The following is a 14,854-nucleotide window of genomic DNA, read 5'->3' as shown; positions in this document are numbered from 1 at the left end:
TCCTGACGTTTTGCCTGCATCTATGGCAAGCATCTTCAGAGGTAGTGAGGTCTGTTGGAACTAGGAAAGTGGGTTTATATATCTATGGAATGATCAGGGTGGGACAAAGAACTCTTGTCTGTTGGAGCTAGGTGTGAATGTTTGAACTGACCACCTTGATTAGCATTTGATGGCCTGGCAGAGCCTGGAGCAATTTTTTGTTGAGAGGTGATTAGATGTCCTTGTTTGTTTCCTCTCTGTTGTTGTGCTGTTGTAATTTTAGAGTTTTTTAAATACTGGTAGCCAGATTTTGTTCATTTTCCTGGTTTCCTCCTTTCTGTTGAAATTGTCCACATGCTTGTGGATTTCAATGGCTTCTTTGTGCAGTCTGACACGGTGGTTGTTGGAGCGTTCTCGAATAATATGCTATGTCCAGGTTGGTTCATCAGGTACTCTGCTATGGCTGACTTCTCTGGTTGAAGTAGTCTGCAGTGCCTTTCATGTTCCTTGATTCGTGTTGGGCGCTGCGTTTGGTGTATTAGTAATATTTGGCGTATTAGTAATATTACATGTAATATAAAATATATAATTAATATATTGTATTATTGTTAGTATTATATTGTATTACATTATAATATGTATATTATATGTGTATGTATATATATATATATACACACACACATACATACATACATACCAAATATTATTTTCTTAGTGTTCTTATCCTTACCTATTCCACCTTTATCTCCCACTTGTGTCTATCGATTTTACACCCCTCTCCTCCTCCCCCACCCTCTGGGGACAGTACTTGTCTTCAAATATTATTTTAATTGAACTATCAGTCAGGGCTGAGTTGAGAATAATAACAATTATATATTAGCAACTCTCCTTACAGTCAAAAGTATGCGTGTCTTCCTCAACATCAGCTTCAGAAACAAATTCTAAGCCACATTTAGACTAGATCTACACTGCCCTATATCCCAGGATCTGACCCCAAATTATCTACTTATCCCAGATTAGTTTTCATATAATCCAGTTCAAAGAAGATATCTGGCATCAGATCCAGGAATACAAGGCAGTGCAGATCCAAGCTTAGGCCCCTTCTACACTGCCATATAAAATCCAGATTATCTGCTTTGATCAATTGGATTATTTGGCAATGCAGAAGGGGCCTAAATCTTCTTTTGCAAAGACAAATTTATATCCACATTTAACAATCAGCATACTAAACAAAATAATTTATAAAAAGTGGATATACTTCTATTTTCATTTCACTTGTATCACTCAACTAGCAATTACATTCGCATTTCTGTTCAGCAAGGGGGAAGAACAGTATGACGCACATTGGAATGTCTGCAAGCTTTTCTAAATAATCACCAGAGCTAGAAACAGAACTAAAAGAAAATCTCGAGAAATGGTGACCAATAAATCAATAAAAAATGAGCCAATGGATGCTAGCACATCCGACCCTGTCAAAAAGAATACATTTGTCTCCCACTTAATAATGATTTGTAAAAGTCCCAATCTTTTACAATAATGTATCACATTATACACAGAGTCTTCACATAATTTACATTGTTCTAGTCAGAGATATCAGGATTAATTTTAAATTCATCCATGTTGCTTAAATTGCAAAAACAAAGCAGAAACAAGGCTTTTTTTTTGGTTGATAGAGGAAACAATATTCCTCTATGATCATATCAGATTTCCCGTCAAAGGCCTAGAGGCCTAATAGTATAAAACCTAAGAACAAGAGGCCATTCTTCGGAGTCCTAAAAATATACCAGCAGTATTTGAAAAACAGGCCTCAAGAATCCTTTTTCGAAATAGACAATAACTTTCCCTTTATCCTTGATATTGCTATTTAGTCCAAAGTAATTCAGGTTACATATAGCATCATTGCCACGCATATGATTCACTGTAATCTTCCAGCTGGGCAGTAATACATTTATTTACGCGGCAATTACGTCATATTCTGAATTGGTTTCTACATCTCTAGAGAGGGCAGTCATGTTATTATTGTCGAAGGCTTTCATGGCCGGAATTACTGAGTTGTTGTAGGCTTTTCGGGTTGTATGGCCATGTTCTAGAAGCATTCTCTCCTGACGTTTTGCCTGCATCTGTGGCAAGCATCCTAAAAACTGTCAGACCATCAAATGCTAATCAAGATGGCCAATTTAAGCATTCACACCTAGCTCCAACAGGCAAGAGTTCTTTCTCCTGCCCTGGACTTTCCATACACCCAAATTTCCTAGTTTCCAACAGACCTCACTACCTCTGAGGATGCTTGCCTCAGATGCAGGTGAAATGTCAGGAGAGAATGCTTCTAGAACGTGGCCATGCAACCTGAAAAAGGATGCTTGCCACAGATGCAGGTGAAACGTCATGAGAGAATGCTTCTAGAACATGTCCATACAACCTGAGAAAGGATGCTTGCCACAGATGTAGGTGAAACGTCAGGACAGAATGCTTCTAGAACATGGCCTTACAACCTGAGAAAGGATGCTTGCCACAGATGCAGGCAAAACGTCAGGAGAGAATGCTTCTAGAACATGTCCATACAACCTGAAAAAGGATGCTTGCCACAGATGCAGATGAAACGTCAGGAGATAATGCTTCTAGAACATGGCCATACAACTTGAAAAAGGATGCTTGCCACAGATGTAGGTGAAACGTCAGGAGAGAATGCTTCTAGAACATGGCCATACAACTTGAAAAAGGATGCTTGCCAGATGCAGGGGAAACGTCAGGAGAGAATGCTTCTAGAACATGGCCATACAGCCTGGAAAACCCGCAGCAACCCAGTTATTCCAGCCATGAAAGCCTCCGACAACACATTAACCTGAATTACCATGTTATTATTGTTGTTATTTGTTGATTTCTCAAAAAATACAACAAAGCAGTGGGATTAATGGGTGAGATTGTGTGGGCCCTTCCACACAGCCCTATAATCCCGAATATCAAGGCAAAAAATCCCCCAATCTCTACTTTGAACTGGGTTATCCAAGTCTACACTGCCATATATTCCAGTTCAAAGCAGAAAATGTAGGATTTTATTCAGCTGTGTGGAAGGGGCCTACTTGAAGATGCTCTGTTTGCCTTCATTTGGCTACTGAGAAAAATACGGTGGGGCATTTAGTAAACAAGGGAAGTGGATGTCCCATCTGTGCTGTCTTGAAGATGCTTGTTTTGGCTTTATAGGGGAAAATATGCCTCCCTTAATCACTATGGGAAATTGACTCATATGGGAATGTTATGTAAGATGGACAGGCAGCAATGGATGCTGCAGCCATGGATCAGGGAGCATCCTGGCTTTCCCAGATCCTTATAGAAATGTTCCAAATCCAATTGGAAACTGCTCTAAAGGGATCCTGCATGAAAGAATGGGGGCTCCTTCCCGCCTCAAAGCATCCCTGGCTCACCTTGGGCATGCGGATGTACTCCATGGCTCAGGCTCTCCATCCACCGACCTTCCCGGCGTCGTGATGCTTCTCAGGCAGGTTAGGGCTTAAGCCCCGCCCCTTGCAGCGGCCGCCGCGCTCATTCTGCCTCTCTCCCTGCTCTGGCCGCACCCCGAGGCATTCTGGGGGTTGTAGTCCAGCCAGGCTAGGGGCGCCGTGGCTGAGGGGGCTGGATGACTCCCTATGAACTACAGTTCCCAGCATGGTTGCCATTAGCCACTCAAGTGGAAGAATAACACTGTGGGTTAATGTTGTGTGGTAGGGCATAATTGCTTTGAACTGCATTATATAGCAGAGAACGGAAAAGAGATTTAAAGTGGACAGGAAAAGAGATTTAAAGATGGGCTCAAAGCCAACCTTAAAAACTCTGGCATAGACACTGAGTACTGGGAAGCCCTGACCCTTGACCACTCCAGCTGGAGGTCAGCTGTGACCAGCAGTGCTGCAGAATTTGAAGAGGCACAAAGGGAGAAGCGTGCCAAGAGGAAGGCACGTCAAGCCAACCCGGACCGAGACCGCCTTCCACCTGGAAACCAATGCCCTCACTGCGGAAGAAGATGCCGAGCAAGAATAGGGCTCCACAGCCACATACGGACCCACAAGAACACTGAACGACAATCATCCTCGGAAAACGAGGGATCGCCTAAGGCATAGCAGCGTGGACTCAGGCTTTTTCCATAAAGCTGAATAAAATCCCACATTATCTGATTAGAACTGGGATATAGAGCAATGTGGACTCAGGGCCCTTCCACACAGCCATATAACCCTCAGTATCCAAGCAGAATAACCCACAATTTCTGCTTTGAACTTAGGGCCCTTCCACACACCCCTTTATCCAAGAATATCAAGGCAGAAAATCCCATGTCTTCTTTGAACTGGAATATATGGCAGTGTGGACTCAGGGCCCTTCCACACAGACATATAACCCTCAGTATCAAGGCAGAATAATCCACAATATCTGCTTTGAATTTAGGGCCCTTCCACACAGTCCTATATCCCAGAATATCAAGGCAGAAAATCCCACAATACCTGCTCTGAACTAGGTTATCTGACTCCACATTCAAATAATGTGGGGTGTTCTGCCTTGATATTCTGGGATACAGGGCTGTGTGGAAGGGCCCTGGGTTATCCAAATCCACACTACCATACATCCCAGTTCAAAGTAGATTATGTGGGATTTTTTTCAGCTGTGTGGAAGGCGCCTCAGATTACCGAGGGCCCTTCCACACAGTCAAATAACTCAGAATATCAAGACAGAAAACCCCATAATATCTGCTTTGAACTAGGTTATCTGAGTCCACACTCAGATAATGTGGAATTTCCTGCCTTGATATTCTGAGATATAGGGCTGCGTGGAAGGGCCCTCAGATAACCCGACTCAAAGCAGCTCTTGTGGGATTTTCTGCTTTGATATTCTGAGTTATATGGCTGTGTGGAAGGGCCCTCGGGCTCCTTCTACACTGCCATATGATCCAGATTATCAAAGCAGATAACACATCATCTGTTTTGAATTGGGTTATATGAGATCCCCCTTATACACTACCAGGTTATCTGCTATGAACTGGATTATATGGCAGTGTAGACTCAGGCCCTTCTACACTGCCATATAATCCAATACAAAGCAGATAATCTGAATTTTATATGGCAATGCAGAAGGGGCCTCAGTTAATCTGCCTTCTGGAACTGGGGGCCCTTCCACACAGTCCTATATCTCAGAATATCAAGGCAGAAAATCCCACAATAACTGCTTTGAACTGTGTTATCTGAGTCCACACTCAGATAATGTGGGATTTCCTGCCTGTGTGGGATATAGGGCTGTGCGGAAGAGCCACCCCGCATTATATGACAATGTAGATGGGGCCTGAATCTATGCTGACCATATAATGCATTTTCAAGCCACATAATATGGCAATGAAGAAGGGACCTCTGAGGGACCCTCCCACATGGCCATATCACCCAGAATATAGAGGCAGATAATACACAATATCTGCTTTGAACAGGATTATCTGAGTCCACACTGCCATATAATCCAGATCAATGTGGATTTTATACAGTTGTCTAGAAGGGGCCTTAGAGCCCTTCCACACAGCCCTATGCAGCAACTTTCTGAGTCCTGAAAATCATTTCTTGGGTTCTTTCAAGGTAAAGAGTGTAAGCAAGGCTGGAGTAGTGTTTTAATTGGGTGAAGATAATTGATAGAGGCAGGAGTTAATTCACATGACTTAGACAGCTGAACTAAATATCCTTGTAACAATGGGAATCCTGCCAGCGATATCAAAGATCCTTTACGATCAGAACATTTGTTTTGAGAAACAATTGGCACATAACATGTTTGGAATTGACCTACAATATGGACATAGCATAGAAACCATTATTATTTGCATGCAATTACAGTATGCCCCCCCTTATCAGTGGTACTGGGATCCACAGTTTCATTTATCCACCAAAATATGTCCTTTCTAATCATTATCTAGTTCCCCTTGCATGTAATTATGGGATTCTTGTGTCATCATTCCTTCATTTTAACAAGTTTTGCTATTATCCACAGTTTCCAGTATCCATGGGAAGGTTGGGAACATATCCCCTGTGGATACTGGGAAAATATTTTATATTATTGACATGAGACTATAGGGATTCCAGCTACAACTCTGGAGACCAGAGTTCAAATCCTCACTCAACTGTGGAAATCTACTGAGTAATCTTGGGCAAGTCATACAATCTCATCCTCAAGCAAAGACTCTCCCACTCCATGAACAAATATCCCCCCCCCCCAAAAAAAACCCTCTGTTATGGGTTTTCCATCAATCAGAAATTACTTGAAGGCACAGAATAACAACAATATCAGACAAGGAACTTCATACATAGATCAAATGTGAGGAAAGTACAACACTAGGACCACACGTGGATCCTCATGGCTGGTTTTGTGGCCATAACACTCTCCTTGTGTAATCGGAGATGACCCCCCCCCCCCGGGCTATGTAAAAGATAGTTCATAATCAGGGAATTAATAGTTTTGCCAAGGACATAAGGTTGGAATGACCCCATAATCCCCTATTTTTATTTATTATTTATTTATTTATTTTTTGCATTTATTGACCGCCCCTCTCAGCCCGAAGGCGACTCGGGGCGGTGAACAACAACACAAAAGGGGACAGTGTACAATAAATCAGGACAACACAAACCAGACAATACAACATGACATATACTTATACTAAAAATCCGCTTCGTCAAGTCCTGGGGTCATAGCCGAAATTCCTAGTCCTAGTCCATTCCAGAGTCGTTCCAAGATACTCTCAGTTGAAGGCCTGCTCGAAGAGCCATGTCTTCAGGCCCCTACGAAAGGCCATCAAGGAGGGCGCCTGTCTAACCTCAACAGGGAGGGTGTTCCACAGCCGGGGGGCCACCACCGAGAAGGCCCGCTCTCTCGTCCCCGCCAGGCGTGCCTGAGAGGCAGGCGGGACCGAGAGAAGGGCCTCCCCGGATGATCTCAAGGCCCTCGTGGGCTCATAGGCCGAGATGCGGTCTGCAAGGTATTTTGGGCCGGAACCGTTTAGGGCTTTGTAGGATAACACCAGCACCTTAAATTGGGCCCGGTAGCGAATCGGCAGCCAGTGGAGCTGGGACAGCAGGGGCGTTGTATGCTCTCTGCGTCCTGCTCCCGTTAACAACATGGCTGCCGCGCGTTGGACTAGCTGAAGCTTCCGGGCCGTCTTCAAGGGCAGCCCCACGTAGAGAGCGTTGCAGTAGTCGAGGCGGGATGTGACCAAAGCGTGTACCACCGTGGCCAAGTCAGACTTCCCAAGATACGGGCGCAGCTGGCGCACGAGCCTAAGCTGTGCAAATGCTCCCCTGGTCACCGCTGAAACCTGAGGCTCCAGGCTCAGCGATGAGTCCAGGGTCACACCCAAGCTGCGAACCTGTGCCTTCAAGGGGAGTGCGACCCCGTCCAGCACAGGCTGTAACCCTATACCCTGTTCGGCCTTGCGACTGACCAGGAGTACCTCTGTCTTGTCTGGATTTAGTTTCAGTTTGTTCGCCCTCATCCAGACCATTACAGCGGCCAGGCACCGGTTCAGGACTTCGACGGCCTCCTTAGTAGCAGGTGGGAAGGAGTGACAGAGTTGGACGTCATCTGCGTACAGGTGACACCGCACCCCGAAACTCCGGATGATCTCACCCAGCGGCTTCATGTAGATGTTAAACAGCAAGGGGGACAAGATGGAACCCTGAGGAACGCCACAGATCAACGGCTGTGGCGCTGAACAGGAGTCCCCCAGCAACACCTTCTGAGTACGACCCTCCAGAAATGACCGGAGCCACTGCAAAGCAGTGCCCCCAAGACCCATCTCTGCAAGGCGCCCCAGAAGGATACCGTGGTCGACGGTATCGAAGGCCGCTGAGAGGTCCAGGAGCACCAACAGGGACACACTCCCCCTGTCTAGCTCCCGGCGCAGATCATCCACTAAGGCGACCAAGACCGTCTCGGTACCATGTCCCGGTCTGAAACCAGACTGTGCCGGATCCAGAATATCCGTGTCTCTCAAGAATACCTGGAGTTGTGAGGCCACCACGCTTTCCATGACTTTGCCCAAGAAGGGAAGATTGGAAACAGGCCGAAAGTTGTCCAATTTAGTGGGGTCGAGTGATGGTTTCTTCAACAGCGGCTTTACAATAGCCTGTTTTAGGCTCGCTGGAATCTTGCCTTCCCGGAGGGAGGCATTAACCACCACCGTTACCCACTCGGCCAATCCCCCTCTGGCCTCCTTCAGAAGCCAGGATGGGCAGGGGTCTAGGATGGACGTGGTGGGTCTCATTCCTCCAAGTATCTTGTCCACATCCTCGGGTTTCACAAACTGAAAGGAATCCAACAAAATTGGACAAGCAGGTGCTTGTGTCACATCCACAGAGACTGCATCTAATGTGGCGTCCAGCCCAGAGCGGATCAAAGCGACTTTGTCTGCAAAGAACCGAGCAAATGCTTCGCAGCGCGCTGCCGAGTTGTCAGGGCTCCCACCTGCAGTAGGGGGAGTTAAAAGACCTCTGACAACCCGGAACAACTCCGCCGGACGGTTTTTTGCAGACGCAATAGTGGCCGCAAAGAAAATTTTCTTTGCGGCTTTTATTGCCGCGGCATATGCCCTTAAAAAGGACACAAACCATGTTCGGTTTGACTCGCTTGGGTCCGAGCGCCACACGCTCTCTAGAACCCTCTTCCTTCGCTTCATCGCTGCCAGCTCCTCAGTAAACCAAGGGGCTGGTTTAGCTCGGTTACTTGAGAGGGGACGCTCCGGAGCGATCTTGTCTATAGCCCTGGTCATCTCCCCATTCCAGAGAGCGACCAGGGCCTCGACATGATCACCTACCGCGGTGGCGGGAAACTCCCCAAGAGCCGTCAGGAATCCATTTGGATCCATTAGCCTCCTGGGGCGGACCATCTTAATGGGTCCTCCACCCTTGCGGAGGTTAGGGGGCGCAGTGAGCCTAAATCTAATCAGGAAGTGGTCGGTCCACGGCAACGGAGAGATGGACAACTCCTCCACACCGCCACCTTGCTCCCATCCCTGGCAGAAAACCAAGTCCAATGTGTGTCCAGCACAGTGGGTGGGGCCAGTTATTTGTTGGGACAGCCCCATGGTTGCCATGGCGGACATGAAGTCCTGAGCCGCACCTGTGAGGGTTGCCTCGGCGTGGATGTTGAAGTCCCCCAGCACAAGAAGCCGTTGGGACTCCACCGCCAGGCTCGAGACGACCCCCGCTAGCTCAGGTAGGGAGACTGTAGTGCAGCGAGGTGGACGGTACACTAGCAGAATCCCTATTCTGTCCCGGTCACCCACCCTCAGGTGGACACATTCAAAATTTGTGGTCTGCGGGATGGGGCTCCTGGTTAGATGGATGGTATCCCTATAGACCACTGCGACCCCGCCTCCCCGTCCTCCGGCTCTTGGTTGGTGTTGCACGGAGAAACCTGGAGGACAAAGCTGGGAGAGATTTACGCCCCCCGCTTCATCCAGCCAGGTCTCCGTGATGCACGCCAGGTCTGCCCGCTCTTCCAGGATTAAATCCTGAATCCAAGTTGTTTTTCCGTTGACAGATCTGGCGTTCAACAACACCACCTTCAAGCCCGAGGGCCCGCTCACCTGGTTACACCAATTTACCTTAGGAGACCGATTGGGAGTAATTAATTTGGATAAGCGGTCCGAATTAGGCCGAATTCGAGGTCTCCTTCTCCCGCATCTCCTCCTTCCCACCACGACCTCTATGGGGGCCCCTCGGCTAGTGGAACACCTCCCTCCCTCCATGCCGCAGTCCAGAGCCCTGAGATTCCACTCTCCTATGTTCGTTGTTAAGTTCATTGGTTCTTGCCAGCATCCCTTCCCCCCCTCCTCCCCCCTCCCCACCACACCTTCAATCACAGGCTCCAGCCCACCTCTTCTTCCGCCCCCTTCAGTACACAAGAGTAGCAGAAACAGTACACAAATGGGGGCAGGGGACCACATGGGTAGCAGCGGTACAGATGGTAGACAGTGTTTCCGACTGCTTCAGTGGAACAGTTCTTAAAGTGCACAGATTTTAGAAGCAGCCCGTCAGTGATCGTAAATGATCGTATTTGGTCAGCAGCAACACACATTAATAACACACACGTTGATAAAGTGCTGGTTAAAGTGTCCATAACTTTTATGAATGCTCATGAACTTTTTAGAAACTTTTAGGAACTTTTAGGAACTTTGGGATGGCTGAAATGAATTCCCTTTTGACCCTGCATGCCTTTCCCTATGAACTCTGTATATACCCCCATGCCCCATTCCTTATATGTGTGTATGTCTATATAAGAAATTATGAAGCAAAGTGAGCTTTTCATGAACTATGCCAGCAACTCATGGCTCTAGGAATCTCCAAACTCCCTGAGCCAATAATCCCCTAAGAAAGGACTTGACCAAAACCCATTTGCATGGACAATAAGGAAATTGCTCTTTTTTCTGGACCTCGGAGGGCTGATAGCCAGGCCATCCAGAACAATGGATTCTCTGGACATACTAAATCACTCAACCCAAAGGACATCTCCCCATCTGCGAGGAACCAAGGATTGTTGCCGTCTCCCCTGCTGTGTTGTATCCCAATCTCCAAAACCAATCTCAGCTTCATTAAATTAAATCATTTAATGGACAGTAAAACAAAGGACCTGGCCTTTTGGAGCTAGACAAAGACGTTAATCCAAAGATCAGGACAATAACCCTGACCAGGCTTGAGAGCCTAAAGCTATCGCTTGGTTGCTTGGCAAACACTGGTTATTTGTAATCCAGTCACCTAGACATTTTTCTGGAAAAGAAAATCACTCTTGGAATCCATCAGGAGTTGGAATTCATCCTTTAAATAGACTCAGGCACACTGCTCAGCAATATTTAACATAAAACAATTGTTGTTGTTGTGTGCTATAAATTTGTTTCTGACTTATGGCAACCCTAAGGTGACTCTATCATGGGTTTTTCTTGGAAAGACTTGTTCAGAAGGGGTTTGCTTATGTCTTCGTCTGAGAGAGTGCAACTTGTGCAAGGTTTACATGGCTGAGCAGAGAGTTGGACCCAGGTCTTCAGAGTCATAAGACTTCATTACATGCAATAAAATCAGTTTTTCTACACATTTAAGAAACTATTACTGACCGAGCTCATCACATGATGCAAACTTGTATCATGGGTTCCAGGTATTTAACTGTTTCTAAAGTGTATTTTTTCCCTACGCTTCTTAAGATGATTGGCAAAGGAAAACATGTGATGGGGGTAGGAAAGTCATTCATTTAATTTCCAAATGGTGTTGTGAAGCTTAAGGGGAAAACAATGATCCCCAATGTATTATTTATTGCGTGGGATGAAGTCCTTAGTCCAGTGCTCAAACCACTACACAACATGATGTCTTCAACATGACTCTTTTCCTCTAAACTAGAGGCTGTGCATCTTTTAAATGTATTTTTAAACTATGCCATCGTCAGAGGTTCCCATCACTTGAAAATTTCCCCTCTCAACCCGCCCATTGTGCATGGAAGCACAAGTTGAGCATCCAAAGAAAAAAAGCAGTCAGTAACCAGCAAATAGAAGATTTCTAGGTATGAACCATTTTCATTGTCTCATTCTCTGCAATACTAGAAATCAGGGAAATGAATTAAAATTTCATTTGGATAGACATAATTTTTACATGGCCTCATTATGCCCTTCAAGTTTGTGTTCATCACAGATACTAATGCCTATCATTCTTTCTTCATAGTTGACATTTGAAATAAATGTTTCTGTTTGTCGTTTTTCAGGTCACATTTCTGTGTCACTGGGCACTTGATCTGAATGCTATAAACTTTCCCTGTACTTGGGTCCAACTAGAAGCAACACACGAGATCTTGATCCCGAGGTGAAATCTTTTCACGTGAGTGAGTTTTGTGAGGCTGTAACCTTTCACTTTGTTAAGTTATTTTTCCCTGTTTAATGTTTAACACATACTTTAAGAAGTATTTGTGAATCACCTCACAGTGGATCAAAAATAAAATAAAAAATGTTAAATAAAAAATAGGTCAGCATAGCAAGACAAGCCTCTGTGACAAGAAAGATCATTGTTTGTTTGAACAATAATATTAATAAATTCAGATACGTTATAGAGTAAGTGGCGATTTAATGATAACCAAAATTAAAGGGTTACATTAAACTGAGAATATGATTTGGCAGGGTAAATGGATGAAAGTAAAAAAAAGTGTTGGTTATTATTAAACAAGCAATTTCTAACAATAACTTTGGACATGGGAAAAGTTTGGAATATATATCCCTCTTTTTAATTTATTTTTGATTTCTGGGAATTAGTAAAAATTATGAAGGTGGGGAACTATCCATCATATAATGATGGATAGTTCCCTCAGGAAGTAACCCCAAGTATCTGTGCATGCTGTGTTCAATACTCCATGGACAGTGGAAGGTTACTCTGAAGGTAGTTCCAATAACAACAGTTAGTAAAATCTTGGCAGAAAATTCAAGAAAGTGAATTATGCAAAATAAATGGGTCAGACCACATATATGGATATGGTCAGGGGAAAAGCCATGTAGGAAACTCTTTTCTTCAAAAGGGTTAAAAAGAGGAAAATAGCACATACTGAAAAAATATATACAAGCAGTCTACAAATAAGATTTGTAGGTTTGTTCTTAACTTGACTTTGTATGTAAGTCGGAACAGGTACATTTTTTAAATGAAACTCCACCTATTTTCTTAAATGTTTTGGATAGCATAACACGCCTATAATGGTTGTTTTACTGTGACCCTTTTCAGATTTGAATAATACATATAGTAATTAAAATAATTATTCAGTTCTTGTGGGTTTTTTCGGGCTATATGGCCATGTTCTAGAGGCATTTCTCCTGACGTGAGGTCACCTCTGAGGAAGCTTGCCATAGATGCAGGCGAAACGTCAGGAGAAATGCCTCTAGAACATGGCCATATAGCCCGAAAAAACCCACAAGAACTGAGTGATTCCGGCCATGAAAGCCTTCGACAATAAAATAATTATTGTGTGACTGAGACAAAGGTTCAAAGAACGACAGTGGTAGAAATCATGTATATTCTTGTTCCCCTCAAAATGAGGATGTTTTTAAAACTGAATTGCTACATTTACTTTAATAATAATAATAATAATAATAATAATAATAACCACTATAATTCACAATTTTAAGAAAGACAGTAAAAAATTACTGTAGAGTAGAAGTCAGATTAGGAAATAAAACACCTCTTTGGGGCAAATGGATGTTTCATAAAATATTCAATAATCGGCCTGTGGACATAGCTCTAAATGTCACATTTTGGAATTAAGATGACCATTATAGCAAGTGATTTAGAATAATACTTGGCCAGTCCTGCAAGTCTTGTGATTTTCTTAAACTTTGAAGGTTGCTTATCTTGGCATCACACTGTAATGTAACTTTACTTCTTCAAAGTACTCTCCAACTGACTTGTCTTATCAAATATTCGGATGAAGGGCTAATCTTCTAAATACAGAGAAGCCCTTGAGATTTCCAAGAAAATCACAGAGGAATCAAAGTTCACCTGCAAAAGAAAGGGGAAAAAATAAAGACCCATCAACAGAAAAAAAAAAAAACAGAAGGTTGAAACGTTTATTATGAATTCTTATTCCACTCTTTAAAATGATAGAAGAAAAAGTGGATAAGAATGAACATCCTTGAATGTTGGGCTATAACAGTAGAAAATGCTGGGTTCACGTCTGTGCTGTCACGCGCTGGGCCTACAGCAATTGGCTTTTGAACAGAACGTGCTCTCTGTGCCCAGCGGGAAGCCGGGGTGCCTCGAATGAGAGGCCCTAAGGATTTTCCTGTACAGAGTCTTTAAAAGCTTGAAAAGTTTAACAAAGTCCTTTATTATTGCTTAGGTCTTCAACAAAACAAATACTTCTCAGATCTTCAACAGGTCAAACAAATACTTCAAGGCTTTGAATCAACTGGTGGCTTTCTTAATCTTGTCCACAAGGGACAGGCAACTGGCTTCGTGAACTGTTTCTTTTCTTTAAGAGAAAAACCCTTTTTAACCCCTCCTTGGGCAATCTACTTTCTAAACTTTGCTGGTGTGGGCTCTACTCCCCGCTCCAAACTGCTTCTTGGGTCAGGCTAAACATGCCCAGTTCCCTAAGCCGCTCCTCATAGGGCTTGTTCTCCAGACCCTTGATCATTAGTCGCCCTCCTCTGGACACATTCCAGCTTGTCAATATCTCTCTTGAATTGTGGTGCCCAGAATTGGACACAATATTCCAGATGTGGTCTAACCAAAGCAGAATAGAGGGGTAGCATTACTTCCTTAGATCTAGACACTATGCTCCTATTGATGCAGGCCAAAATCCCATTGGCTTTTTTTGCTGCCACATCACATTGTTGGCTCATGTTTAACTTGTTGTCCACGAGGACTCCAAGATCTTTTTCACACGTACTGCTCTCGAGCCAGGCATCACCCATTCTGTATCTTTGCATTTCATTTTTTCTGCCAAAGTGGAGTATCTTGCATGATGATTGATAGGTCATTGGCCCTATAATTGCAGAGCAAGGAAAACCACCTTATTGCAAAATGCATGGAACCTTGGAATACATGCAAACACTCAATAGAAAGAAAATAAAGTAGGAGCTCCTGGTACAGCCTTACCAGCACAACGTCCAACACAGATTTATGGGTGGTACTGTCTTATAATATTAAATTTTCCATTGTTTTCTTATCCAGAATTTTGAAATGTATGTATTAAAACCAATGTGATTCACATCAGTTCAGAATTCAATTCAATAAATTGAGTCCCTTAACAAGAAATATTACATTTCTGTGTTATATTTAATGGCTAGTTAAATATTAGTGACCTAGTAAACTATGAAAATAAATGGCAAACATGACTGTCA

The 14,854-nt window shown here is 44.0% G+C and overlaps 1 protein-coding gene across 1 annotated transcript in view; it reads right to left on the bottom strand.

Moving 5' to 3' along the window:
- The window catches only part of MTMR7 (myotubularin related protein 7), a 58,918-nt gene extending 55,406 nt beyond the window's left edge, over nt 1-3,512 (bottom strand). The window contains exon 1 of the mRNA XM_060778579.2: nt 3,402-3,512. Coding sequence (XP_060634562.2) covers nt 3,402-3,425 — 24 coding nt within the window. The 5' untranslated portion in view covers nt 3,426-3,512. The remainder of the gene's footprint in view (nt 1-3,401) is intronic.
- Between the last annotated feature and the right edge of the window lie 11,342 nt (nt 3,513-14,854).

The sequence above is a fragment of the Anolis sagrei genome, chromosome 5 (assembly GCF_037176765.1).
Source record: "Anolis sagrei isolate rAnoSag1 chromosome 5, rAnoSag1.mat, whole genome shotgun sequence".
NCBI lineage: Eukaryota > Metazoa > Chordata > Lepidosauria > Squamata > Dactyloidae > Anolis > Anolis sagrei.
Note: the sequence above shows the minus strand (reverse complement) of the source record. Positions and strands in the feature narration are given on the sequence as shown.